The sequence below is a fragment of the Hypomesus transpacificus genome, chromosome 11 (genome assembly GCF_021917145.1).
Source record: "Hypomesus transpacificus isolate Combined female chromosome 11, fHypTra1, whole genome shotgun sequence".
Lineage (NCBI taxonomy): Eukaryota > Metazoa > Chordata > Actinopteri > Osmeriformes > Osmeridae > Hypomesus > Hypomesus transpacificus.
In genome coordinates, this window is record NC_061070.1 from 13,966,735 (window position 1) to 13,994,446 (window position 27,712).

The 27,712-nt window shown below is 41.3% G+C and overlaps 3 protein-coding genes across 6 annotated transcripts; 1 reads left to right on the forward strand and 2 right to left on the reverse strand.

The window, feature by feature from the left end:
* Positions 1-971: 971 nt before the first annotated feature.
* ttl (tubulin tyrosine ligase) lies at positions 972-6,373 on the reverse strand. 2 transcript variants are annotated; one of them, XM_047029871.1, is made up of 8 exons: positions 5,856-6,373; positions 5,630-5,754; positions 5,188-5,266; positions 4,824-5,056; positions 4,538-4,673; positions 4,184-4,453; positions 3,856-3,999; positions 972-3,397 (listed from the first exon to the last, which is right to left on the reverse strand). In XM_047029871.1, exons 2-8 carry the CDS (start codon positions 5,667-5,669, stop codon positions 3,193-3,195), a joined length of 1,107 nt encoding a protein of 368 aa, XP_046885827.1. In that variant the 5' UTR covers positions 5,670-5,754; positions 5,856-6,373; the 3' UTR covers positions 972-3,192. The 2 variants fall into 2 exon arrangements, with proteins under 2 accessions (XP_046885827.1, XP_046885825.1); XM_047029869.1 differs by having other exon boundaries at positions 5,630-6,373.
* Positions 6,374-6,671: 298 nt separating this feature from the next.
* fignl1 (fidgetin-like 1) lies at positions 6,672-9,453 on the forward strand. The gene is made up of 2 exons (XM_047029295.1): positions 6,672-7,051; positions 7,359-9,453. Exon 2 carries the CDS (start codon positions 7,376-7,378, stop codon positions 9,320-9,322), a length of 1,947 nt encoding a protein of 648 aa, XP_046885251.1. The 5' UTR covers positions 6,672-7,051; positions 7,359-7,375; the 3' UTR covers positions 9,323-9,453.
* Positions 9,454-12,705: 3,252 nt separating this feature from the next.
* Positions 12,706-27,693, reverse strand: ikzf1 (IKAROS family zinc finger 1 (Ikaros)). 3 transcript variants are annotated; one of them, XM_047029689.1, is made up of 8 exons: positions 27,299-27,693; positions 22,993-23,046; positions 22,728-22,847; positions 17,968-18,234; positions 15,769-15,936; positions 15,502-15,627; positions 14,733-14,867; positions 12,706-14,250 (listed from the first exon to the last, which is right to left on the reverse strand). In XM_047029689.1, the coding sequence occupies exons 1-8, from the start codon at positions 27,627-27,629 to the stop codon at positions 13,541-13,543; spliced, it is 1,911 nt and encodes a 636-aa protein (XP_046885645.1). In that variant the 5' UTR covers positions 27,630-27,693; the 3' UTR covers positions 12,706-13,540. The 3 variants fall into 3 exon arrangements, with proteins under 3 accessions (XP_046885645.1, XP_046885648.1, XP_046885647.1); XM_047029692.1 differs by lacking the exons at positions 15,502-15,627; positions 15,769-15,936; positions 17,968-18,234; ... (1 more) ...; positions 22,993-23,046; positions 27,299-27,693 and adding an exon at positions 15,371-15,495 and having other exon boundaries at positions 14,733-14,864; XM_047029691.1 differs by lacking the exons at positions 15,502-15,627; positions 15,769-15,936; positions 17,968-18,234; ... (1 more) ...; positions 22,993-23,046; positions 27,299-27,693 and adding an exon at positions 15,371-15,495.
* Between the last annotated feature and the right edge of the window lie 19 nt (positions 27,694-27,712).

The following is a 27,712-nucleotide window of genomic DNA, read 5'->3' on the forward strand; positions in this document are numbered from 1 at the left end:
GTCTTTGGATCATTTTTCACGTGACCTGCATAGGCTCTGTAGCTAGAGGAAACGAACGATTCGTTCCTTTCCCGACCCGGTCTTTCTACGAGTCTTTGGATCATTTTTCACGTGACCTGTATAGGCTGTAGCAAGAGGAAACGAACGATTCGTTCCTTTCCCGACTCGGTCTTTCTACGAGTCTTTGGATCATTTTTCACGTGACCTGCATAGGCTCTGTAGCTAGAGGAAACGAATGATTAGTTCCTTCCCCGACTCGGTCTTTCTACGAGTCTTTGGATCCTTTTTTCACGTGACCTGCATTGTATTTTTTAGTAGAGGAAACAGTTTCCTTATTCCCTTTCGCGTGGCCGCTGTTTTAGTAAGACGTGAATGAATTATATTCGCTCAAGTCATCATACTGACTGGTTTTGTTATTTTCACTCTACATTTACACCTACAGTTTAGTGCAGTGTTTGACGTGATAATTAAATGCTAGTGTGATAATACATGACCAAATCATACAAACTCATGATACATTATTTTAATGCAGGAATTTATTTTGAAATAGTATTTGCTGGTGCACATGTCATGCACTAACCTACAGTGGACGTATAGGGGCTATACGTCCTTTGCAGTGGACGTATAGCCCCCAATCCCCCCCCCCCCCCCCCCCCCCCCCCCCCCCCCCCCCCCCCCCCCCCTCCTGAAATGAACAAATGACTCGAAAAAAGATTCGTTAATTTTACTGAACGAGATTCAAAGAACCGAATCAGTAAAAAGAACCGAACTTCCCATCACTATATGGTACAAGTGCAGAGGGGATATATAAATTGCCGTCTATGTCAGAACATCTATCAGTAGGATTTAATTTAAATTCATAGATTGTTAGAAGTCAGTTTTCGAATAATGCGCCTATTATTTTACTTTTTGTTGCTTAAATTATTACGGAAATAAGTCACTTTGTCTTTAATATGAAAAGAAACATCAAATCACCCACATTAGATATTTTTTATTCTACATGAATAAACAGACAATCAGGTTTTCGTGCAAGAGTTTGATAAAACATTAGGAAAACACAACATAGCATCCCTCCGCCTTTCGGTAGATTCACTAGAGGTTTTTAACCTTTAATGTTTTTAACACTGAAAAGAACACAAATGGGACAAGAAAACAGTGTCTTATTCACAATCAGTTGTTTTCTTTGGTAAATAATTGGATTACAGAATATACCAAGTCACCACTGTCCGGTCAAGCAGTAAATAAACATTGTATGAAGATAAAAGCTACATCATGAAGGACTTGAAAAACAATTAACAGCTACATAGGTTTAACAACAGTCAAATTCACTTCTTTCCAAACAATCAAACAAATAGAAGGTGCATCTTTATGCAAGAGGTCAAATTCTTCTTTAAAACATATTAAAGAGTCAAGTCCTGCTAAGGCACCTCTTCCCTTTGATGGCAAGAATTGTAAATTTGATAATAATGCTGAGAATTTCTTTTGGACATACATTCCCAATAATGTGCTGAGTAGAACCATGTTCTTTTTATTGTTTAGCAAAATATCTAGAGATATGTTCTGTACATAATCTACTCAAACATTCAATCACAATTATGCATTTCAAGCAATTGTGTCCCCTGATCATGCATTTTAAATAAATGCCGTCAGTCACACTTGCTTGTCCTTCATTCTCAAAGAAAAAAAAAAGAAAATAAAATTGGATATGTGCCAACAGTGTCCCTCAAAACATAATGAAGCACAGACTCAAATTGCATTATCCTGGGACAGACGAAAAGTTGGTGGAAAAGGGATAAACCTAAATGAAAACAAACTGAAAATGAACTAAAACAAACTCATGGGATTTAAAACTGTTACAATGCTATTAAGGCCATGTACAGACTATGTGGTCAGATGGTACAGTGTTCCACAGTGCAACTTGAACATACAGGACTAACAAGCAAAATTATATACTGTATATAACCAAGCATGCAGGTGAGTAACTGAACAGGCTTTCAATAAATTAACACAAAAAAATACATAATTGCTTTGACATACAGGTTTTGTGGTTAGTTTTGCAGTATTCTCCATTTATGGTATCTCTCTACCTCAAAATTACTAACTTTTTACAGGTCACTATCATTATTAAAAGCACTTGAACAGTACTGCAAAGCTAATCCATACACGAGAAGTCTGCAGAATTACACCAATCTATGTTAAAACAAACACATTTGCAGTTATTAAATAAGCATTAAATGGATCTCTTAGAAAAAATTAACAAGAAAACAACAAGCTGCCTCTAGGCAGCTCTTTATTAGCAAAGAACTTTCAGTACACAAGGCCAAAAGGGTAAGCAGTCCTAATTGAAATAGATCAGCACAGGCTACTACTTCATGCTTTCACAACATGCCGTCTCTTCTAAATGGATAGAAACCTGAGGACAGAATTGGGAACTTCATACAAAAAAGAACACTGACATAAATGAAATGTATATCATTTTATGTAAGACCTAAGTTACATGCCCACTTTGTAAAGAACAAGCATTAAAACAAATCCGATAAACGTACTGCTTAGCAACAATACCTACAGTAGAATACCTACACCTCTCTCTGACACGTCACCCAATGATATGAGGTTTGCCTTTTTATAATGTCTGTTATGGTATCATCATACAGGGAAGCGGAATGTTTATTGCAGTGCTAAAATTTGTGGGTAAAACCAATAGATTTACATACCATACATACTCCGGACCAGACCACACATTGATACGCACTTGGCTTCCCGACAGCACACATAACACACACAATAGCAGAGGCAAGCGATAAACATTTTGCATCTTTTAAGGAGATAGAGATGTAAGGCACTACAGTCTCAGAATAGGATGCAACTCTGAGCCTCTCTCTCCACCAGACCCAGGGAGACCCAGTGGCAGCATTAGGGGATGGAAAGACTCCTCGTCTCATTCTGGAATCTTCTAACTTATCACTCTGCTGTTTCATCACTCGCCTCAAAATCAGCAAAATCTCTACAAACGTGTACTCTGGGTGGCCAAGGGGTTAGGGAGAAGAGAATACGGAAGAACAAATCAAGAGGTACCAAAAGCTGTCCAGATTCCCAAGCCCATGGGACCTTTCAAGGAGAGCATGGGAGTTTGCATGGGATAGAGGGTAGAGATTTAGGCTATTTGTAGAAGAGAACAAGGATTTTGTGTGCTTACAGTCGAGTGAAAGGGCCCACATGGAGGGGCCCTCTCAATTTCGGGGAGGAACAAGAGGATGTTGTGATTGTTGAGAAGGAAGGGGAGGACGAGTAGGGGGAAGAAGAGGCTGAGGAGGAGGAGGAGGAGTCACTGTTCAGGGTGAAGACACTGGATACTGCTACATCCACAATACCCTGGCAAAGCTCTGGATAGAGTTTCCTAAAGGAAGAAGCAATAACAGTGTTGTCATGGCTGTTAAGAAAAGCAGCTAAATCAAATACGGTCAAAAGACAAGCAATAGAAATCCAAATGATATATTATCCAGCATGCAAAATCAATTCAAAGGAAACTTTACACTTCTCGTATAATTTAGGTTCACCAGGAAGTCGAAGCTAAAAAACATAAAATAAAATAAAAGAGCCATAGAGAACACTGGCAATATTTTCAAAATAGATCTAAGGGGCGAACTCTCAGTGGGGAAACAAACAAGCATGAACAAACAAACGAAGGTCTGACTAGAGTATGATCCAGGACTCAGGGTTAATTTGATCTCATCAGTGGTTTCTTTACATCAAAGCTTGCTTTTCTAACGCTGTGATGAAATTGAAATAATTGTGCCTGCGGGATAGGAAAAAGGACAGAAAGGAGGACAGAAAGATCTAAGGAGTGGTACTGACTGTGCGCAAGCCGGAGCCCCGTTGATCTCGATCAGCCACACCTTGAAGCTCTCATCCAACATGAAGTCAAAGCCAAAGAGCTGGAAGCTCTGATAGGACAGGTGCTTGGTGCTGATTGCTGGTTCAATACATGACAGACAGCTCCTGATGTTGGAGACAGGATCAGAGGTACAATACAATTAATCACAATCAAGCAGAAGTACAGTTCAAGAATAAAAAAGGACATGCAAAGGACAGAGGACTAAGGACTGAACAATTGATAAGGCTTGTAGCCTCAATCCAGCTGTGGTATAGATGAAAATGGAAGTAGGCTAAGAGAAAAACATACTTTATGATTTGCTTGATCTGAGGTAAGATGGAAGTCTCCAGGGCAACACTGTGAGTGGAGAGCAGGTACTGCCTGAACTCGTCGAAGAACATTTCGTTTCCTTCCTCGTAGCGGCCATAGTTATGAGAGTGCTCCTTCTGAATGCAGTGATTGGTCAGGTGGCTGGTCATGTCCTGGAGGTTGGAGCTGTTGTAGGGCTCAGAGGAAGTCCGCAGCACACCTTCTCGGTAAAGGTAGATGTTGTACTGATGGTCTACGAGCACCCAGCTCCTAACAACATCAAATGTAATGTATCAGAAACTTTACTATCCTGCAGTATTAGCTTCATAAAAATAAATAACAAGAATACCTTACCTGATGTCAAACTTGCGATGGCCCGGCTCAAGAAGTAGTGGCCTCTCTAGATATTTCTGAATGACGTGAACTTGACCCTGATTATCAATGTATTCCAGCAACTGATTTGCATCATGGGATATAAAAATTCCAGCACCTGCAATAACACAACCAATATAACCATTAACCGTATTTTACATTTAGTCTCAGACACAATATCGCCCTCTCTAATGCTTCCTTCACTTGCATTGAAAATGTATCAGAAACTTAAACATGAAAGAAGTATTAAAGTAGCATTGTAGTTTACCTTTTGCCCCAGCAGATGACTTGGCAATCCACACTGTTCCGTCTCCGCTTTCTTTTTTTGAGTGATAGGAAGCCAAGAAGACCTCGCGTTCATCCGTCTTTGGGTTGCTTTTCATGTGGCTAATCCCATTAGTCGCAGGAGCAACAGGAGTGTTGAGGTTGGTTGGATAGATGATGTAAGACTCAGGGAACCAGTTGCATGAGTCTCTCAATTCTGGACTGGTCTTAATTAATCTGTGATGTTGAGAACAAGCACCAATCATCTAACACCAAACTATTGACTATTTTACAGTGACTGTGATACTTTTCACACAAAAAAACAATCCTTAGCTAATTTGATTCTATGAAAATACAGAAAAGCCTACTTGACTAATGATGCCTTGCGGCACAGCTTGTCAGCTCCCCTGTAATAATTCACCAGTTGCATCAGCCCGGGTTCATGGCCTGGGGAGAAAAACAATGAAATTAAAGTAAGATAAAAGAAGAAAAGCTAAAATATTAAAATGAATAGTTTACAGTGCACATGACTTGACAAATATGTAAATGCAATACTGTATGCTTGACAGAGCAAGGTCTGGGGCTAGGCCTAGCTTTAATAAAAGGTCAGTGATCAAGGATGCAGTACATTTGCCTCCAGAATAGACAATGCAGGATGGGAAGAATGCTTCGAAAATTAGCATATGCCTCCAGCAGAAAGTTCCACCCACTGAAAGTGGTCTAACTTATTTTAAACGTGACATAAGGCAAGGCACACTGGATTTCGTCTCTAGTATATCACATGACATCATTCAAAATTAATTATTTTACCAAGACGTCCAAACGGCAGTCTGTTCCTTTCGCCCAACATCAAGTTGAATCTGGGATTGTCCCTTTTCAGCCTCTTCCATTGTCCAGTCGAGACGAGAATCTTAGAAACTTCAGCGTAAACGCTACTGTTGTCATCACGAGCGACAAATGTATACATTGTAGAATTCATTATGAACTATAATGTTCTGTCAGATAAATGAGGACAATAATTTCGATATTCACCCACTTCTAAATCATTGGAAGCAAGCTACGTGGGTCGCTAACCCGACTATCCAACACTACAGCCTGGCGAGGGGTTATCTCCGCAGAAGTCTGTGTGGCATGATGATTCAGTCATATCCAGTTTAGCTGGAAAATACTGAAAAGGTGTCGTATAACTGGAAGTCGTGGAACAGCCAAGTGAATGCCAGAAAGCCTAAAGAGTCATTGTAAATACTTAATATTACATGACAGACATGTTCACTCTTGGGTACCAAGATTAGGGTGTGCCTGGGCTTCTGGGTTGTCCCTCGATTTTAGATCCTCTGATTCCACACAGACACAGCTCAGACAGTGAAGACTGTGCTAGTGTCGGGACGGCAACTGCCTACGCAAAACAAATTAACTGCTTTCGTATTATCTACTTTCACAGATAATCATTTGGTTTGGTAATTAGCACATAATAAATCTACTTAAATGTGACTGTCTTCCATCACAGGCTCACCCCCGTTCCTTTCTTTATTCTCCGCAGCTGTCATCCTCGACCGTCAGGATAAACAGGAACTTCACAGGATTATGGTAGCTGTAGTTTTTATCGTCTACCATTGCTCCTCTGGATAACGCTTATAAAAATACTTTCTTTTATAAAAGTTTCCCTTTGGTATTTTTCAAACATTTGTATTCAATATCAAACGTTCATCACAATGGTAGTATCGTAACAATGTATTTAATAAGATTAACACACATATTTGATACTCAATATCCCATCAAGCCTAGCGTCAGTTTTAGAGGACGGCTATATTTTCCTCATTTCATTACTTTCGCCGCTAGGTGACGTAGTCAAGTCATTTTGGATTTAAAAACGTTTCTGTGCTGTGGATGTTGCATTTGTATTGTTAATTTATAACTTATAGTATAAATAAATAAAACAAATTGATGCATACGATATTTGCAGTTAATCCAGTTATGCTTTGACGTGAAAATAGAATTGGGTGTTCAATAAGATTCCCAAATTGTTGAGTGCACCTTTAAGATTAATCTGGCGGCAAATTTAGTGATCTGAATGACAGCCTGACTCTTCGTTAGAACAACGTTTTCCTTCTCCTAAAATATTTCATATATGTTGTAAGGACTTTACGTTGTACGTCAATCCAACTCTCTCGAAGCGAAGGCATAACTGGCTAAAGTACCAAATTGCAGGATCTTGTAGAAGTTGGCACACTGGTAAGCTAAGCTAGCTAGCGTTAGTTACTTGTATAGCCTACGGTGTGAAACCAGTTTGCCAGCTAGTTGCTTGGTCAGTTCATGATGAAAACAGCAGTGTCGCAGATTAGTAGCTAGCTGGTTATGCTACAGTATGTTGCTGACAAATGTATTCAGAAAGACTGTGTGACTCTTGTTCAAGTTTTCATGGACTGATGAAATGTTGACCACACATACTTCCAACGTATTCTTACAGGAGTTTATTGTTTGCCTGGATGCTTCTTGGGTTATGCATTGTTAATGTCTCCTGTCCCCACTCCTTATGCAGGTTGGAGCACGCCAGGCATGAGTGGTCCACACCTGGGCGAGTGGCAGAGGAGGTCCTTTGACATTTCATCTGGCACCTGCACACCTGAACAGACGGCAGACTCCTATCGGGCACATATCCTCGCCATTCAATATGCATGGGCGAGTTCCCAGCTCTCTGAGGCGGGCGCAGACAGCCTGCTCAGGACCTACTCCGAGCGCTATGCCGCAGTGCTGGACTCTGACGACCCTTGCACAGGTCTCAACAACTATGCAGAGAGTGCTCTGCACCTGGCTCGCAGTCAGAGGAACCACAGCGACAAATGGGAATCGTCCCTTACCAAGGCGAGTGTGCTGGAGCTGCCGTGCGTGCAGAAGATGATTCAATCTGGGACAGACGGTGGAAAGTCCCTTGTGGTGCCAGCAGATGTTAACATATCTGTAGGACAAGACAGTGGATGCAGCTCCCAGTCTCTACCCTCTACAGAGACTTTGCCCCTACTATTCAAGTCCACAGGACCCCCATTGCCCATGGCTGAGGGAAGCAGCATTTTTAGCCATCCACTGGGTGGTGCTGCAGACAGACCAAGGGGCTTTGACAGAATCTTGAGTAATGCCAATGCCTATGCTTGTCCACCACCACAAGCTCAGTCTCTATTTGGCCAGAACTCCCCAGTTTCCGTACAAGCAAACCCAGGCCCCACAGCAGGCTCACACAGTCACCAGTCTGCCTTCTTCCCTACCTCTAACTCCTGTAAGAGGAAGAACTTCTACAGCTCAGGTGGGGATGGGGGCAGGGAATCTGGGAGGGGGGCATCTAGCGTCCAGGCAGTGTCAGACTCACGGAGTGGTACTAACTTTAAAACGGCGAGGGAGAAGTTCATTGTTGACCAGCAGAAAAAACATTCCCACCAGACCCAGAGAGCTCAGCCGCCAGGTATGGCAGCTGCCATGAAGAAATCCCTGGGAGCCAACAGGCCACGAGGGACCTTCTCTAAGTTTGTGTCCCCTATGCCAAAGCAGGACGAAGATGAGGGTGGACCCTGCAACAACGCGGCTCAAGAGAGTCAGGTTACTGATGAGCGTCTTAAAAACTTTGAGCCCAAGATCATTGAGCTTATTATGAGTGAAATCATGGACCACGGACCACCTGTGGCCTGGGATGACATAGCAGGCTTGGAGTTTGCGAAAGCCACCATTAAGGAGATAGTAGTGTGGCCTATGCTGCGACCTGACATCTTCACTGGGCTCCGTGGCCCCCCCAAAGGCATTCTCCTGTTTGGGCCACCAGGAACAGGTAAAACACTCATCGGGAAATGTATTGCTTGCCAGTCAGGAGCCACCTTCTTTAGCATTAGTGCTTCATCGCTCACTTCAAAGTGGGTGGGCGAAGGGGAAAAAATGGTAAGAGCACTGTTTACCATTGCCCGCTGTCATCAGCCAGCAGTCATCTTCATCGATGAGATTGACTCCCTGCTGTCTCAGAGGACGGATGGGGAGCATGACTCATCCAGACGTATAAAAACAGAGTTTTTGGTTCAGCTGGATGGAGCAGCTACCTCCGCTGAAGACCGTATCCTGGTGGTGGGGGCCACCAACCGCCCTCAGGAGATTGACGAGGCTGCCCGTAGACGCCTTTCAAAACGCCTGTACATCCCCCTCCCAGAGGCTGCTGCACGACGACAGATAGTGACCAACCTCATGGCTCAAGAGAAGAGCCAGATAGGAGAGGAGGGGTTAGAGAGCGTTGTTACAGGAACAGAGGGCTTCTCTGGGGCAGATATGACCCAGCTGTGCCGAGAGGCAGCGTTGGGGCCCATACGGAGCATCCAGTTATGTGACATGGCCACCATCACAGCTGACCAGGTGCGGCCCATCCTACACTGTGACTTCCAGGAGGCTCTGAGGACGGTGCGGCCCAGTGTGTCACCCAAAGACCTGGAGCTGTACCAGGACTGGAACAAGACTTTTGGATGTGGACGTTAATCAGGGTTGCAACATGGACTGTTGTAAATATTTAGTGGTCCCTCCAACTCCTTACTTATATTTAATTGGACTTATGTCTTGAATATGTATTCGAGAATGTAAAATGATAATTTTCATCAATAAAATCTGCACACAAACAAAAAACTGTATATAGTACTTTTTTTACATTTACATTTCTGTGTAGATTGTACATGTTACCAAGTACATTATGACCAATCTGAAGAAGTTGTAATATGTTCCTAATAAAGTTACTTAAGAATGCACAGTATGTGGTGTGTTCATGTGGTGTAAAGCTACGGAAATGTGGCAAAGTTTTAGTTAGGGATGGGTGGGCTATGGAGTAATACAGCATGTTCCCTTTTCACTCCAATCTATCCTCTGCAAAGACAGTAGTTGCAGTCGGTCTTATAGTGTATCAGCATGTTTGTCATGCTTATGCAAGTATGTCAACGTCTTCTTGTCATTGGTATTCATGAAAGGCTTACTGAAACAGACTCCAACTATTCCAGTTTTTTTGCCAGGATCTGTTTTGCAGCATGGCAGGGGAAGTTGGGCAACATGGAGTATATCCTTGTTGCCCACAGATTTGCCCTTGCACAGTCTCTTTTCCTGTCACGCAACAACAGGAAAATGATAACGAAGAGGGCTTTTGAGTATATTCTTATAGCTTTTTATTGATACAGTAGCTACGAATTTAGGCAGGTTTTGGTATAACTGTATGGCAGAAACTTTGGTATCTGGCAGCCAAGTCTTGGTCCTTAGATGAATGAGGAGTTTTCAACAGAGAGTTTTAATGTAGTTGATCTCCTTTTATGTTGAACGCCTCTGGTCATACACTGCTAGTGGGTTAGAGGCAGACGATTATAGATTGTGCGCACATGAAATGAAATTGTCATGTAATTTTTATGAAACAATCTTTGAGAAACTGGAAGACCATGAAAAAAGGGTTTCATTTATTTTTCATCTTTTTGTCAAGATGCTAATTAATATTTCAGAGTTCTGTGGTTGGCCACAGTATTGAAACTTTGTTGAAGACGCCAGCAATGCAAGTAGTGAGCATATCCCCCATGGCTGGTGGAAGAACTCAGAACAGCAGGACTCCTCCCAGGTGGATCTGGACAGATGCATAGCATTCCTCTGGTACTGGGATTGGATGCAGGTCCAGATTCTTCCACAGTGGAGAATATGTCCACCTAACACATATTTAACACCTCAACTTCTCAGACAAAGAGTGATAAATGTTAAAAACCTGAGCTTTACATGCAGCTGTGGTATTACTAATGCACAGAGGGAATTATCCTTAGCCAAGACAATATAAGCTGACCATCAAGCACACAGTAAACATGCTGTATTTGCCATGTATCTGTGGGACAAATTATCTTATGTAACTATAAGATTTAAGTTTAAGTGACTACCCTGCAAAGATTCCTGACCTAAAACCCATCAAACACATTTGGGATCAAATCTAACGCCATATGCAAGCCAAGTCCAATCACCCTACATCAGTGCCCAACCTCCCTAATACTCTTCAGGTAGAATTGAAGCTAATCCTGCATCCATGTTCCAACGTCTATTGGAAAGCCTTCCCAGAAAAGTGGAAACCAACTCCATAGTAGTGCTCATGATTTTGGAATGAGAGGTTCAACAAGCAGGTGTCTGTGAACTGAGCTGTGTCCTCATGCTATTGGCCATATAGTGAACATTGTAGATCGTTTACCCTCAGTTCAAATGAAGTTCATAATATATGTAGTCCAACCACATCAGACACTTCTTTCTTAAATTAAATCATAGTTACAAATGGGAAGACATTTTCCCTTGATCTGAGACCCTGGACATAACCTGGCATGGTCAAATAGGATCCTCCCTCTTGAATTGGTGAACTCTCTGATTCTTAAATGGTGGAGTATTTTAGTAACTGGCCGAAAGGGGAAGTGAGATTTGGGATTCTGGCGGGGTGTGAGTTTGTTGGCCGGATTATCCCTCTCATGCAAATGTCCTCCCTCCCCTATTAGGTCCCAGTGAAGCGTGGGGGGGCTACGCGCTGGCCACAGCTGCTTCCCATTTCTGCAGAACGCCACAGCCGCCATCTGGACGAGACCGTCGCTGCGCAGCCCTGATGAGCTCCTCTGCCGGCCTCTGTGTCTCTCCAGGCAGGCCTGGTCCTTTGAGCCCTGGCCCCAGCCTCATGCTCCACTGCCTGATCCCTGCTGTCCCATCTCTGCTGCAGCTGCCTGTACTCCTCTGTGTACTAGCTGTCCACTCGCTTGCTCCGAGAGTCCTGGCACCTCTCACTCACGCTGGTCCTTTGGGTGATCGAACTCCACTAGGTCCCCTTCTCTGTGTACAAGCATTCAAGCCCTTGATCTGTATGCAATAACACTGTCTTTTTGTGTTTTGTGTGTGTGTGTGTGCATATGTGCGCCAACGCACTTATGTCTGTATAAGATACGGAACTTTGGTTGATTTTAATTTCATGGGATATGTTTCAGTATCCAGACCTGTTTTTAATTAGTGCTATTTAAATAATAGTGCTAATAGTCTTTTGTACTTATTATTAATAGCCAGACTAAAGTTTGGTTTTGAAACATTGTCCTTTATTATTGTGTAGACATGAAATTGTATACATATTTACTCATATTCTCTATCTCTACAGTTAATGATGGAGCAAATCCAAATCATCAATCTTTTGACATTCAAACGTACAGTATATATAGAACCACTGAGTAGTCATATATTCATTATAATTCAAGGTTATCCAAACCACCTGTATGTTTTAGAAAATGTTTATTTTTTTACATGAGTGTGAATGTCAATCACTCAGAATCTCAGTTTTTTCTTGACAGGTAAAAACAACACCTTGAATAACATTTTAGCTTAATGATCTCTGAAAGTTTCAGAAAGTGAACTTAGGCTACAAACTACATACCTATATTAGTAACCTACTGAATTAGGTTGTGTGTAGTTTGAGGTATGCTCCACATAATTCCAATCTGAATCAGTGTCCCAGGAATATCTATAATTTTATAAATTGTCCATCCATAAACCTAGGAATATCCTAAATTAAAGTATCTTAAATTGCTTTACAGTAGTTTCCAGAAATCTCCGCTGGACATTGTTACTTTGTGCTTCTTTTCTGAGGGTGTTACAGTAGAACACAGTACAACCTTGTCCAGGCAATGTCTAGCCACATGTACTGTAATTAATTAGTAATTGTACCATTGTTTTAGTAATCATAAATTAAGATGCAAGTACTCTGTAGGCTTTCCTGTATATATTTTAATATTGGTTAGCATGGAACTTCTCACATCTTCAAATGTACACAATGTGTGTAGATTTGTGCTGGCCAATCATTAGACATTTTCAAGAACAAGCATTCAGTATACTTTGTATATGTAAAATATCGTTTATTGATATTTTGCAAGCATAAATGAGTCAAACAAAAAATGTAAACACCTCAAAAAGACCTGTTGTAAAAGACTGCAGACAAAAATAAACATCTTTCAGTGAACAGTGGCCACCTAGGTATTTAAAACTCAAGTCCACTGAATACATTAACGAGCTGAAACATGATATATGTTTTACGATATAGGATACCTGGACCAACTGCAATAAATTACAAAAAGAGACATGCATTTACACAGCATAAATAATGTATAAAATGTAATACAAAAGAACAAGAGGTTATAAACAAACTAAAAGGGTACTATATAATCTCCAACAGTGATGTTTACTGTAAACCTACAAACATCTTGCATTTAAGGTTTAGAAAATGATTATTTAATAACAATTTGCATTTCAAGCAGTTCCTTGAAAAATGAATTTAAGATGAGACAATGTTATTCTTTTATTCACAATTACACAACTCAGTTGCCTGGGTACACTGTGACATTTATACATTCTAAACAGGTTTTCGAAAGGTAAATGAATGTATGAACAATACAGTATGTGACATGATACCTACTGCTGAGGCACACAGATTTTGTAGGTTCTCTTGAATTCACTGAAGAATAATCTTAATACCCTTTTACTCCACTAAAAAAGTTGATTCTCAACTTAGTTTTCTCTGAAACATAGTTTTGTCTCAATCATGCATCATGAATCATGTTGTTGAAAAAACACTCAATTCAAAGGGTATCTGAGTGGTTTTTGTAGGGTTATCCATGATCTGTGTTTGTGTGTGCGTGCGCTTGTGTGTGCGTGCATGTGTGTGTGTCCATCTCAGTAGCGATGCTCCCCTCGCGTCATGTGCGAGGAGAACTCGTAACGGTCCTGACTGCGGTGGCCACAGAGGTTGCACTCAAAGGGATCTCGGAAGCCGTGGCAGCCCATATGGATGGTGTACATGACGTGGTCCAGGAAGAGGACACGGCAGTGTTCACACCGGTACGCCCTTATCTGTTCCCCATCCCCACCCACCACCTTGAAACACTCAGAGACCATCTCCATGTTGGCCCGTATGGCCTCGTACTGCCGCTGCTGCTCTTCTTTCACCAGGGGCATGACGCCATTGCGGCCCCCGGAGGTGATGTGGTTGGTCAGGTAGATGAGCCCTGGGCCCCCAACACCGGCTCTCTCTTCGTTGTTGCTCTCTGTGTCGGTGGAATCCTGGCCGCTGGGGCTGGGAGAACCATCCTTCTCACTGGAGGCCGACTTGGACTTGGACAACAGCAGCAGGTTCTCTGCGGCGCTGTCTTTAGCTGACAGGCCATGGTTGGCTGTTGGGCCCTCGGAGGGGGGCTTGTGGAGGGGGAACATGGGGCCCGTGGCCACGTCAGAGGAGGAAGCTGGGGAGGTCTGCACCAGCGGCCGCAGTGACTCAGCTCCCAGGTAGCTGATGGCGCTGTTGATAGCCTGGTCGATGACATGCGGCTGCATCAGCTCCCCCCCACCGCCCGCCTCAAAGGAGAGGTCCGACAGACGCTTCTCACCTGCAAGAAACAGAGAGAGAGGATGAAAATTACACCAAGGCTGGCATGTGACACAACAGGCCCTGAAATGTACATCCACACAACATCTTATTTTGACTGATGAGAATCCTCACTTTATGTTTTTTCCCCAGTAATTCATGGAATTACTGTGATGTTTTGTTGTTTTTGATACACTTGAAAAGTTTCACTTTCTTTTTTCCCCGGATAGGGTACTATTAAAGGTGCATGCTCTTCAGGAGCAATCTAAAACAATTGTTTTCTTCATAAAATAACCCGTTTAAGCAATTATTTTGACACATTAACAGCATGAGCATGATCAGATGATGCCATTTTAATACACAGGATGTACTTCTGCAGAGCCAAGGTGGCAAAAAAGTAATGCAACTTATGTACATACAACTTTTTTTTGTCCACAAAGATTGCTCACACTTTCAAATAAAGGCTATTGACTGTACACAAAGAAAGCAAATTTTGGCCCTTACCCACAAACTTCTGTGGCATAGTGCTCTTACGTTTAGCTACATTATTAGCTAGTCTGTCTAGCACCAAAGCTCTGTCAGATCCCGTCTGGGTTAAGTCTTCCCTCTGCTCATTCTGGTTGCTTTCTTCCTTTACTACTGGAAAGCAAGACAGAGAAGTAGATTTCAGAGTCAAAAGATTAGAGAATCTGACCCACTAAAATGTTAAAATTATGTGTCATGTTCTTTCATTGAGCAGAAAAGGAATGACTGATTTTTTTTTATTGAATGTGTCAAGGTAATTTTGAAAAGTGCTTGCCACCAGCACAACCCAGTTGTACAGGTGGAAAAGAAAACCCATCCTTGCATTGCAACACTCATCAACAGTTTTGATGATTACAGTACAAGCAAAGCAGGAGGATCAAACTCTGTATTTACAAACATATCTTGACAAACGCTTCACTTTCTACTAAACTCATTAAGATTCATAAACTCCAAGTGTATTTAGTGTTTTTTTTTCTTCTTTTTTTCTTTCTTCATATTTTAGACATTCAGCTATAGTCTTATTTTAAGATGAATTTCCCAAAGCTTAGTTCAAATATTGTTACATTCTTAATAAAATAGAAATTAGAACAACACAAATGAATAACATAAAATCTGACCTGTAGGTGGAATTAGCAATTGCAACATAGTTCATACATTAAAGTTGCTGTCATGGAGAGTGAGTGTAGGGTAAAGTAGGTCACCAGTGGAGTGTGGGTGTATGTGTGGGTCCTGTGCGTCTCTGACTAACCTGTATAGATGCTGTTCTGCAGCCCCATGCACTCGAGGTAGTTGTGACAACGCTCCTTGTGCTCCTCTAGAGAGCTGCGCTGCTTGTAGCTCCGCCCACAGTATGCACACTTGTGGGGTTTTCCAACTGCAACAAGATGGACAGATTCAAAACTGAGTTCAATAAGTCAGGGGTAAATTATTAATTTTGATGACATCAAATCCAGCAATAAATCTAAAGGATAAATCATACACGTCAAACATAACCTACCATGGTGCCAGTACTCACCAGAGTGTGTGCGAAGGTGGCCTGTTAGGGCATCCCTCCTGCGACAGGCGTAACTGCAGAGGTGACACTTGAAGGGCTTTTCCCCCGAGTGCAGCTTGATGTGGCGAAGCAGGTTGCCTTTCTGGGTGAAAGAAGCACCACACTGGTTGCACTGGAATGGTCGCTCGCCTAGAGACAAGGAACAACACAGAATATGCTGTTAGTACCATCAAAGAGTGCTTACATTACAATGTTGAACGTAAAGTCTATCTGGCCAATTTGAATTCAAATTTGGCAGGTATTAATAAAACAAATGGTATTAATGTTGATGTAAACATCTCTTGAATGGGAATATTTGGTTACTACATTTGACAATCATTCTGTAGTAACGAATCTAATGTGAACACAAAAAATATAAATTTTTTAAAGAATCGCATTGTTTGTGAGTTTGTTTACCACTCAAGATTTTAGCTTAGCTCAACAGAGAAGCCCCTGACAATAATCAGTGAGGTGTAGGGCCATTGTCTGAATCCTACTCTGCAGAGGCACGATCTAAACAAACACCCGTCTCCCCTATTGTACCACTGCCGTGTGAGTGTGGGGTCACTGTACTACACGAATCCCAAGCACCAGGACATCCTCAATGATAGGGGGGACTCGGGGCAGAGCCCAATCAAACAGTGTGAGAGGGTTGCTGAGCGGAGTGACACTCCATTTCCTCGTGCTCTCTCTGCCCCTGTGAGCCGCCTGGCGCTCTGATCGAACAAGAGCCTTTCAGACTCAGGCTGCCAGCTCCGTAATGCACCACTGCCTAGGTCAATTTGATCTGAAAATCTCATTTTTTCCTCTTCTTCGTCTCTAAAATAAGAGCCACACATCACAATGCAAATTCAACCTCATTTGAATAAAGAGAAGGAAACACTTTGTGTTGAGAGCCAGTCTTCCTGATCAGCGCTTCTGGAATAAACCAATATCCAGCCTCTCCGAGTGTTGTGGCATTCTGTGAGAACGTTTTAATATGCCTTTTTTTTTTTTCAAAGGCACCCATAAAATAAGAGTCACCAGTGAAGCAGCAAAAATATATAAAAAAGAAAACTCATTAAAAATGCATTTCAGGAGCAGAGACTCACCACTGAATATTTTCTATTTAAATAGGAGGCACTTCATTATATCTTTTATTATATATTCTTTTGCATTTACATGAGTCTAGTGTTCCTTTCTTCCATTTTGGGTTTCATTAGTTTCTAAAGCTTGGCAGTTAAGTGCCTTTTTGAAAAGTGTTCCCCCCCACTGGTTTGGGTCCATTACAATAGAATATCAATTTTGAAATTTAAAAAAAACTTTAAGTACTCTGATAATTGTAATTTTCTGAAGATTCCATTTAATTGGTGAATATGTTGTGTTTCAACTTTAAAATATGGAAATGTATAGAGTTTTTAGTCTTAAAAATTGATCTGACAAATGTATCAGAAGCTAAGACCCTATCGGGATAACCTGAAAAAAACAAAAAAGATAATTACTTAATCCTCAAAATATGTTTCACATTTGTTTAAGGTAAAAACAATCACTCATTGGGAATATGTTATTTGTATATAAAACTGTACTTCCAATCTTGACATCTTTTTCAACAGGATTCCAAGCCAGATGATACATTCCTCAACACAAATAGTCACATCTATCACGTAAGTGAAACCTAACCAATAAATGATTTTAAGATACCTGCTAGTACAACTGATCTTTCTTAGTGAAAAAACTAAAAAGGTAATGGTAAGTTAAAGTGCTGCCTCCATCAACCACTTATTCCTACAAATTCAGTTCAATTTGACTGGAACGTTGCGACTTAATAGTTGTGCTTCTGTAGTTTAATGGATGTCAAAGTGAGAACCCCAAAACTGAGGGATTTGCATCATCATTGAACATCACCAAATACACTTGTGGAATAGATAGATAAATGAATAAACAACTAAATAATCAGTAATGACAAATTTACACAAGACTTGAATCAGTAAGCTGTATTGTTGAAAGGAAAAAAAGGAGTGAGCCAGACCAACCCTTAGAATGTTCTAGAAAACTTTGCTGTCACTTCCTACAGGACAGAAGCCACAGTAGAACGCTTTCTGCTACTTCGACTACTCCACCACTCACATACAGCAACTCCCTGTAAGGCTAGCAGTAAGCATGGGGGCAAAGGAAGGGGGATAAGTATCGCAGATGGCTTACCAGTGTGGCTTCGCTTGTGCACCATCAGCACATTGGGACCAATGCAAACTATCCCACAGATATCGCACTTGAGCTTCCCGTTGGGCAGGCGGATACCCCCCGCCGAGGAGTAGGCCTTGCTGTCATGGCCTGCGTGCGAGCCGTTCACTTTGGCCCCCGAAGCATCGAGCACGCGCAAGTCTTCCGCACCCTCCTCCTCCTCGCCATTCATCTCACAGGCGAGCCCATTCTCCTCGTCACTGCGAGCCTCAACTTTAATATTATAGGCTGGAAAAGAGGGCAGTGGGCCTGTTTAGAATACGAGCATGCTTCTGGACAGCTGTACTTGACTATGATATATAAGTGCATGATTGTACAATATGTCTTAATGTTATAAAACCTATGGACGATTGTTTAAATGGTCATTTTATTTGGGGAATGTTTCGATTCCCTTATATATGTATATTTTTTGTCATGTTAGTCTACGCTATTGTTTAACGAACAAGGAAATCAGCTTGAACTGGTAAATAGTATCAGTTCTTTTCAAAAGATGCAATTGAATGTGTTCATATTAAAATGACCTATATAGTGACACTGTAATGGCATAGTGGTGTAAAGCACATCATCGTAGTGAAGTACCATAGCAATGCTTAAAGCAATGACAGCAATGCCATACAAGTGATCCTTCATTATCTATAAGCAAGGAGATCTCACTCTCATCATCACACTTCTGTGAAACAAATGACAGCCAGATAAACAGGAAACAGAGACACAGGAAACAGTGTGAAACTAGGGACAGCAGCGGTGTAAACCAACAACAAAGTATGGTAAATGCACACCCGAACACACACAGAGAAATACAAACAAGCTCACAGACACACATAAATAACCCCCAAACAACAATAAAACATTCTTCTGAAATTTAAGATCAAGGAAACTTTCGGATGCACATAATCATACCCTAAGATGTCTGTCAAGTGTTACATGAAGAAAGGATGACATATTTGTAGTCAATTTGTTGTATGTAAAACGTTGTATCTATGTCCACTTAAGTTAACTGAACTGTCCTAAGGGTCAATCAAATCATACTGGGGACAGATTTTATTCTTATCACCATAATGAAAGGACAATCCATAAGTAAGAACTGTGGGTTCCCTATCTTGCAAACCCAACTACTGGCCTGAGGTTTGCATGCCATGGCGGTAGCCTGATTTCCTCATGTCTCTAACTTTGTTTGTACAAGTTAAGAGGAAGAAGTGGAAATAATGAAATATAGGAATCTGAGGAAAAGGGGAAGCATTTGAAACAGAGCCTGTCTAACTGAAATACTAAGAATTATGGAGAAGTGACAGAAAGGGAAGCATATACAAGGATTTGTAAAACAGTGTAACTGAAACAGGCTCTTTGTGGGAAGCCTGTTTTCTCTAAAACAACAAGGGAACAATGTTCCCATCATGCATGATTCATCAAGTAAGAGTGCAATGGACATGTGCGTGTATGTGGGAACTAATGTAAAGGGGAACGAGATACCTTACGTAGTACTAACTTTGTCCTACTGAAATCAATTTGGCAGTGTTTATCATCAAATAAATGTCCCAATAATTGGATCTGCTTGATTGGCCTGAGTTGTGTCAGCATACGAACACATACATTTGCTGCAAATGTGTGATGAAGAGAACCTAAACAACACAGTATTTTTATCAGCAGAAAATGTAACAACAGGCAGGATACAAAATCCAGGACTCGACCTCTTGTTACATGGGATGAAGAGGTCACTGGGGACCACAGAAAGACTGCACACTAGTTAAATATGTCACATACAACTCACATTGTCTTACTAGATAAATATGGGGTGCTGGACACGATTAAAATAATGTTTCTATTAAAACTGTATTATCATCCTGGATCTTTCGAAAAACATAACTGCTGTAGATGTTACCCGATTTAACAGTGCCTGAAGCTGAGAAAAAATGTACTACAGATACTATACATAACTTGGTTCTTGTTTCTGAGAGCAGTTATTTATTCGCTTAAAAGAGCGCATTGGCTCCAGGTATTTACAGCCGTGTGTCAGAGTGGTTCTTTGGGGAGAAACTGCACCTTCAGTGGTCTATGCTGACCCTGGACTTGTCCCTCTCAGTCCCTCTCTGACCCACACGCTAATAGCTGCAGTAGACAGTGCTATTGACCCCTGCCAGCCATACAGAGGAACTACGAATACCAGGCGGCAACTTCTCAGGGATATGGGGAAGTTGTGACTAAATAAGTGATGGGAAGAAGAGCTTTTACTTATCATGTTTGTCACACAGTAACACATCCTGATTTTCTCGTTTTGGGAAGCGTGTCATATTGCAGAGGGAAGACAAACAATGAAACACCATTAAAATTAATTACAAGATGAACATATATGTATGAATGTTAGAAATTGACTTAATGAGAGAATGAATGACCATAACTCAAAACCACATGGAAATGTGAGCTTTGGAAATGCCATAATCAACTAAAGGATACAAATTAGCGAAAGAACTTCACACAATGTGTGTATTGTGGAAGTTAAGAGAGCAAGTTGGAGGTTCCTGTAAACTTGCTACTGTGTTCACTGCCTTAAAAATACCTCAGTGTGCTAGCTAGGCTGGGGAACCACATATGTGTCAAACCACTCAACCCCAATGCTACAAATTGTCGATGACAAACATAAAAAACTGAGTGCACTTTTCCTTACTCTTTTTTTTAACTGTGCTTTGCAGACACCGAAACAGCAACAACTGTGATAAAGGATAGTCCATGCATTACTTACATACACACATAAATAGTATCAGCAAAAATATACATGACTTGTCATGCCTATACATATGGTACGTAAATTTGATACACTGACTGGATTGTTTAGAGATACCAATTTTCACCCATGAAAAAAGTGGCCTTGCTTTCGGGTGTCGAGCTTCCACATTATGGCTCCCTGGCCCATATTCAGCATCCTTAGCTCATCAAGGCCTACGTAGTTCAGGATCCTGAGAGATAATTATACCTCCCTGATGCATTCGGGGGTTTATCAAAGCCCCAGTGATGCAGTGCAGATATATAACAGTCACTTCCTCTCGCACTGGTGATTAGATCTGCAGGGAGTCTAGAGCAACACACATTCACACCCTAACACACGCACAAAACCATACCCTCCATTACCCTTCTCACACTTGCTTTCTCACATACAAAAAGGGCATTTCAGCATTAATACAAAACCTACATAGTCTATATCTTAAACTAATTATTGACATATATTCTTGCAAAAGCTTCTGCCCACACATCCACAGGGTTGCCTACTTAGCTGTCATGACCCCTCAGTTGTTACTTCTCCCTCCATGCTCATAACTATCTGATAAATGCAATTGTTAAATTAACTTGGAAGTTGTAAGGACACTCAAATCAATCATATTTGGTTCACACAGATTACCAAGTTTTGTTCATTGTTCCCAGGAAATCTTGATAAATATTTGCGTCATTTGTATTTCAGTTTTTAGCTTTGATAATGTCACTGACTCATCGCAGGTTTAAGAAGAGTCATAAGGAGAAAACAAGGACCGACTGGCTGAACCACAACTGCCTATATCTGCTTCCATGTATGTTCCTTTCTCATCCAGATGGACTGAATGAAGTCAAGTAAGTGTCATTTAGATCAGGATGTACATGTAAAATCTTTCGAAAGAAAACTTGCTTTCATGTCAAATCAATTCAACAAATGTTACGGAGACTTAACAGCGGGGAGTCATTGTGCCATAAAAAGGACTATACCAGATCCTCTGGAGTTCTAAAGTCAAAGTCTAGTTTCTAGAGTTTAGAATTATGTTTCACAGTGAGCTTGAAGGAACATGTGAGAATGATGTTACAGAGACAGCTGAATAATACTTCATGTAAAGAGCATTGGTGAGGGGTGGAGATGACTGTGTGCGCTAAAAGTACAACAGTTGAAGAGTGAAAGCGGCAGTGAGGGAGTGTGTGCAGGTGCATCGCCTGTGCGGTGGTGTGTGAGTGTGTGTGTCTGTAATGATCTCCGAGTTTGGCTCTGCTCCTGAAGACTTTATCTCCAGGAGTGTTGAAACTGCCTGATGGCAAGTTGTTCTTAGGAAACTCTTGCACATCGTTTTTTCTGTTTCCTGTTGCTTCTTACTAAGTGAAGCTTCTTCATGACAAGATTGCAGTGGCTGCCCACAAGTGAACACTGGAAGAATATTCCAGCTTCATTTGTCAAATAAACAGATTTTACTTCATCTTCATGTCAGGACAGCTGTTATATTGATGTATTTACTTAATCGTCATAATATCAATGGTATTCCCTGGTTTAAGGTTTTACTACATCATCTTATCAAGACTCATTAGTCATTCCTTAATTTTAAGTATATCATTAACAGAACATGGATGAGAGGGACTTTCTTTTCTAATGCCAATGACCTAAATTAATATTTTTCCATCAGTAACACCAAGGGATTTGTGCCACTGAATATCTCCCATTTGACAGGAACATATAAGTTATTCAGAAGGGGCAAATAAGTTAAAATAAAGGAAAGCTAAAATGTCTATTTATATTATTATTGTTTTAGTTTTCATTCCATTTTTGTATTGCTGTTGTGGATATTATTACTGTTTGAGAACAACCTTTTATAAGGTTATGCTGATAAAAATGCAGGTATTGACTTCAGGAAATAGTGGTGCACAGGGCAGTCTAGTTGTGGGAGTATGGTGTGACTGTGAGAGGCTCAAACCTACAGAGAGCAGCTGTCACTCACCTTGCAACCCCTTGTCCCTGTTGTTCTGTTGGTGGGCGGAGCTGGCAGACAGGTCCTCTGGAACAAGCATGGCCTCCTCCCCATCCTCAGATACCTCATTGGGAAGGGGGCTGTCCCTGCCTGGGAGGAGGTCCATCAAGTACAATTAATCACTCACCACAAAATGGAACAATTCCTCAACTTAAAAAACTAACTTGATCCACTTTGTGAGTCATCCGTTCCAATGTGCATTAGACTGTGGTCTCCGTGTTTCAGTGTGGTGTACCTGGCATTTGGGACATCTCGTGGGCCTCCTCCGTCTCCATTCGGTGCAGGTACTCTAACAGAGAGAAAGGAACATGTAGGTGTGATTCAGATTAAGCAACAAACAGACAGAAAATACTGTTTGTCAGAAAAGGCAAAGCCAACTAAAGGGGTTCCCTTTTCTCTGTACAACTCTGTCACCCAAGTAAGATAACTCTTGTCTCATCTGCAGACACACCACTATCTTCCACATTACATTACAAAGAATTACAGACATTTTCATTACGAGTCTTGACAGAGAGGCTTGGGTAGAAGAGTGGCTGGGCGTAAAGGTGTGGGGGGGTGGTGGGAAGGGGGGCTGTTTGGGGTTGCTGGGAATGAGCTTTCAGACCACATTTGTTATTTATTGTTAATTTCCTGCCACGTAATCATCCAAAAATGCAAACTGACTGCCGCAAAATTAAGCAGAAAATTAACTGGCCCCAGGTCACTGAGGATGCGGGTGTTTGCTGTGCCCAGCTGATCGGCGCCCGTGTTCACTCTAATTTACTGAGCATGCATCACTGAGCCCGCGGCCCGAACACAGACGTGTGTGACTCCCAATCAGAAACAAAGAGAGAGAGGGAGGGAGGAGAGAGATGGTGTGGCAGTGAGAGGAAGATAGAGAGGGAAGGGAAGCAAGTCAATGAGTGTGCAAGAAGGGTGAGATGGGGGTGGGGGGTGAGAGGAAGATAGAGAGAGATAGAAAAGGGAGGGGACCATGACAGGGAGTGTGTGAGAGGGGCAAGACAAAGAAACAGAGTGAGGTTGGACAGGAACAGAAAGAGAGAAGGAGCAGGCTGAAGGGCCGGCAAAGTTACTTCTTTTTTTTCTGTACGAGGCAATTTAGTGAGGAGCGCATCCTGGCCAGGCCTGCATATCTGAGGAGTCACCAGTGCGCGTGGCCCCATTAATAATGGATGGCCCTCAAGCCTGCAGCAGATGGGCCCAACAGCCTCAGCCCCAGCTCCACCACTTCAAGAAGCCCTTGGTGGAGCCCCTGCCCAGCCCAGCCAGCCACACAGGGAGAAGTGAAGCTCCCTAAAATAGCGAAACAAGCCCGAGGGAGAAGGGGAACCTAGGCCTTCCTGTTTTACTGACAGATGGCTCCACACATTTGGAACAAATAGTGGGAAGCAACCAGACCCTTCTGTCGCAACGCACAATGTTGTGCGGAGCAGAGACTTAAGTCAGATGTTTGACAGCCACAGACACCCAGGGCCCAAGTGGTAGAGGAAGAAGGGGCAAAGGTCACTGGTGCAGATGATTTGTAAGGCACAGAGGGCATTGCGTGCCACTATGTTGAAGGAGAGGACTCTGTGCTGTACCACCATTCTTAAGCATCTGGAGTTGGGAGGTCAGGAGGGGGTGGTATTCTCATGTGCCCTTTTTTCTAGGCAGATGGCGTGAGGGGAAATAGCGACAGTGTTTGCAGGGGGCTGTGGCAGAAGCAAAACATTAATTCATATATTCAACCACAACCCAGTTGTGTAGGCATGTGGAGAGAAAGGTGCACAGCAACTTTCAGGAAGTAGATTATTTAAATCCAAATACAGCATTTTCAGTTTTTGTCATAGATGACTGGACTACAATTAAATGTTTAAGGCGTTACATAAAACATAAGATGTCTTTACTGTATGGTAGCTTTTATTCTATTGTTCAAGATGTTGTTCAGCTTTTATTGTACATTAAAGCTTAAAAAAATGTTGTTTAAAATGTCATCAAGTAAAATTGTATTTGTAGATGCTTTTTAGAGACAAGACGAGTTTTTGGTTATTGTGACATTGCTGGTGTTAGCTTCTATAGTAAAGGGTCTTAGTATGCTTGGTTAGGGCAGGAAGAGTCTTGGCCATGGGTCTGAGTTTTCTCTCTTTACAAGAAGAGACAGGAAGAGGGTTGTGGTATAACACTCTTAGTCCCAACTCAAGGGTGTAAGTGTGTGTGTGTGTGTGTGTGTGTGTGTGTGTGTGTGTGTGTGTGTGTGTGTGTGTGTGTGTGTGTGTGTGTGTGTGTGTGTGTGTGTAGGAGGGGTGGATTAGGGTGGGGGTGAGGGGGCTGCTCAAATCAGGTTGCAAACCTACATGAAGGAGCAGGGTGGAGACCAGAAACAGAGCAAACCGTTAAACAGTCAGACGCAGAGGACTACAGAAGAAGACTTTGGATACATGAAGGAATTTGGCATATGTATTCATGACCAAATTAATATATAAAAAGGCTATCCCTAAATGTGGATCCCTAAAAAAAAAAGTTTAACTGAGTTTGAGCTTGAAAAGAGGGTATCAACATACAACATCCCACTTCTTCAAAGGGGCCCAGTCCAATGAAGCTTATACACATGACAAGTTACTAAAGCAGAGCATATTGGCTTTAGACAGCATGTTGATACTTTTAAATTGATATATTATTATGATATTTTTAAGAATATATGTGTTTAAAATGTTTTTGCTGTTACCTATTTTTGCTAGAAGTACAGATAGAGAGTTTTGAAAGCAGGTTGGGAATGTTTTATTTAAAGTTTAAATTTGATCCATCTACATATGTTAAAAATACTGCGAAATTCCCTTTTACCAAATACTTGTAGATTACTTCATCTGAGTCATGGCTGTTCCTTCCTCCTAAAACCATCTGTTGTAAGGCATATCCTAAGCCAACACCTTGTTCAATCCATCTAACAAAACCACAAAATGAAACCCTGCTGTACTTGTGCTGTACATGCTGTTGTCATAACTAAGATTAATTAAAATCACAAAAAACAATCAGTGACCCACTTGTAGGTTTTTAATTAATATGACTGAATGATTTCCATACTACCTCTATCCATTTAACGGATATTTTTTATGAAATGTAAGATGTAAATAGGAAGATATTTTAACAGAGGTGAAAGTTCTGTGGGAATAGCTATAGAAATTATAGAGGCCTTAAGTTTCCTTAACGGGTCATATAAGTTAAACAACATTCATTTGCATTTGACACACTTCACCAGTCTGGTATTCACAATCATTTTAATAACTGCCTGTCTTCTTCTGCCCCCTCCTATTTCTTTTATCACTGACAAGGAAGCTGATGCCTCCATCTAGATGTATTTGTTGTACCTTTTTGCATTTAACACGAGTCCGTTATGTGATGTATGTAATGTGATTAAATACAGATTGATATTTTTCCCGAGAATAATTTGTTATTCAAGCTAAAACACTTTACTTATGTTATGCTCTAAAACCGAACTTGAAAACTGAAAACTATGAGACGCAGGCAAATGTCGTCTAAAAGTCTGCATAGGGTGCCTGTGTTAAAAATTAAAAAAAAAGTCTAAACATGCACCAATAAAAAGGGAAATTACTTTGGGCATATGATGCGTTTCTCCTATTTAGCAAGTATTTCATGAGTGCTGTTTCATGGAATATTGTTTGCTACTCATCTCAGTTTCACAACGGAGCAAAACTATAGTGAGTCCTGCCCACTGAAAAGTTATTACAGTATCAACACACGGGTTCAGATCAAACCAATCAATGACTAGAACCGTGGATTGAAAGCATCAAAGAGTAGCTAGTGTATTTTATTTCTACAAAGAAACTTTGGGTTACAATCACTCTGACTAATTATAATCAACGATATAGGTCATTTCCTGGTTTTGTAAAAGATGTGCTGGCTTATGTTTAATAATCATAAATCTTTTAGTGAAAGTTTGAATTTAACTCAGGCTTAATGTATAGTTAACTTCAGAAGGATAAAATCTATAACTTTGAATGGAAATATTCTGGATGCGAATAGTTGCAACAGGTGGCCTGGTAGACAAGAATTCCGAAACTGATAGTAGCTACCCTATCCAGCTATCCTGTACTAAAATAAATCAAAATAAGCATTGCCTTTTTTGACAACAATATTTGTTTTTAATCAGAAGTCAAATATTAAGGGAAATATTTATTGTTTTCAAGTGCTGTGCTGCTTATTCCCACATTTCCAAGGAGAAAAAGTAAGGAAAAATAGGAAAATATTCCATTATTTTGCTAGAATTAACATTAATCTTAACATACTTTTTTAAGTGATCACACTACGTATTAAAATGTACACGCAGAGCACTCATATTTTTTCTTTTTTTTTTGCAAAGTCCGTTACATCCGCCCTACTGGATATTAGAGACGCTCGCGCACCTGCTCCGATATTTGGATAATGTTTTCCATCAAGGTATACTTACTGTTTTTATATCAAAAGTAAGGCCTTTTGTTGTACTATACAAATATAAACAATTTAAAAAAAGTTTTGTTTCATTATCAGCGTGGAAATCACTCTACCTGCTATTCCTTGAGTTTGCAATATGAAGTTCTTCCAACTCTCCCCCGCTCCATGTGCAGAAGTTCGAAGCGCCGCGGCAGCACCATGGAACTCTGCCCTCGGTCCCTCCCCTCTCCACTGTACTTCCTCGTTCCAGCCCAACATTTCTATGTCTCTGTGCTCGAGTGAGACATTTTGCTTGCTTTTATCCAGAGGCCGACTCTGCTCAGGGAGTCGAGGCACCAGCCCTTGGCACTTTCTTTGTATCGTGCCAATAAAAGCTGACACCCAGTAGACCATTACTGGCAGCCATGCATGAGATGGGATGAGGCGCGCGGGAGACTGGACCATTCATTGTTTATTTATTTCTTTCTGAGAGGGATGGACGGGGACTCCTCACTTGCATATGGGCAGCTTCCCCTCTGTCACCTGTT

Coding starts and splice junctions, on each gene's coding strand:
- ttl (XM_047029869.1), bottom strand. CDS start 5,798: ATGAATTCTACAATGTATACATTTGTCGCTCGTGATGACAACAGTAGC. Junction 4,674..4,823: donor GTCATCTGCTGGGGCAAAAG/GTAAACTACAAT, acceptor GTGTTATTGCAG/GTGCTGGAATTTTTATATCC. Junction 3,398..3,855: donor GGGGCTCCGGCTTGCGCACA/GTCAGTACCACT, acceptor TTCTTCCTTTAG/GAAACTCTATCCAGAGCTTT.
- ikzf1 (XM_047029689.1), bottom strand. CDS start 27,629: ATGGTCCAGTCTCCCGCGCGCCTCATCCCATCTCATGCATGGCTGCCA. Junction 22,848..22,992: donor CGAGATGTCCCAAATGCCAG/GTACACCACACT, acceptor ACCTCCTCCCAG/GCAGGGACAGCCCCCTTCCC. Junction 15,937..17,967: donor GCACAAGCGAAGCCACACTG/GTAAGCCATCTG, acceptor CCTTGTCTCTAG/GCGAGCGACCATTCCAGTGC.
- fignl1 (XM_047029295.1), top strand. CDS start 7,376: ATGAGTGGTCCACACCTGGGCGAGTGGCAGAGGAGGTCCTTTGACATT.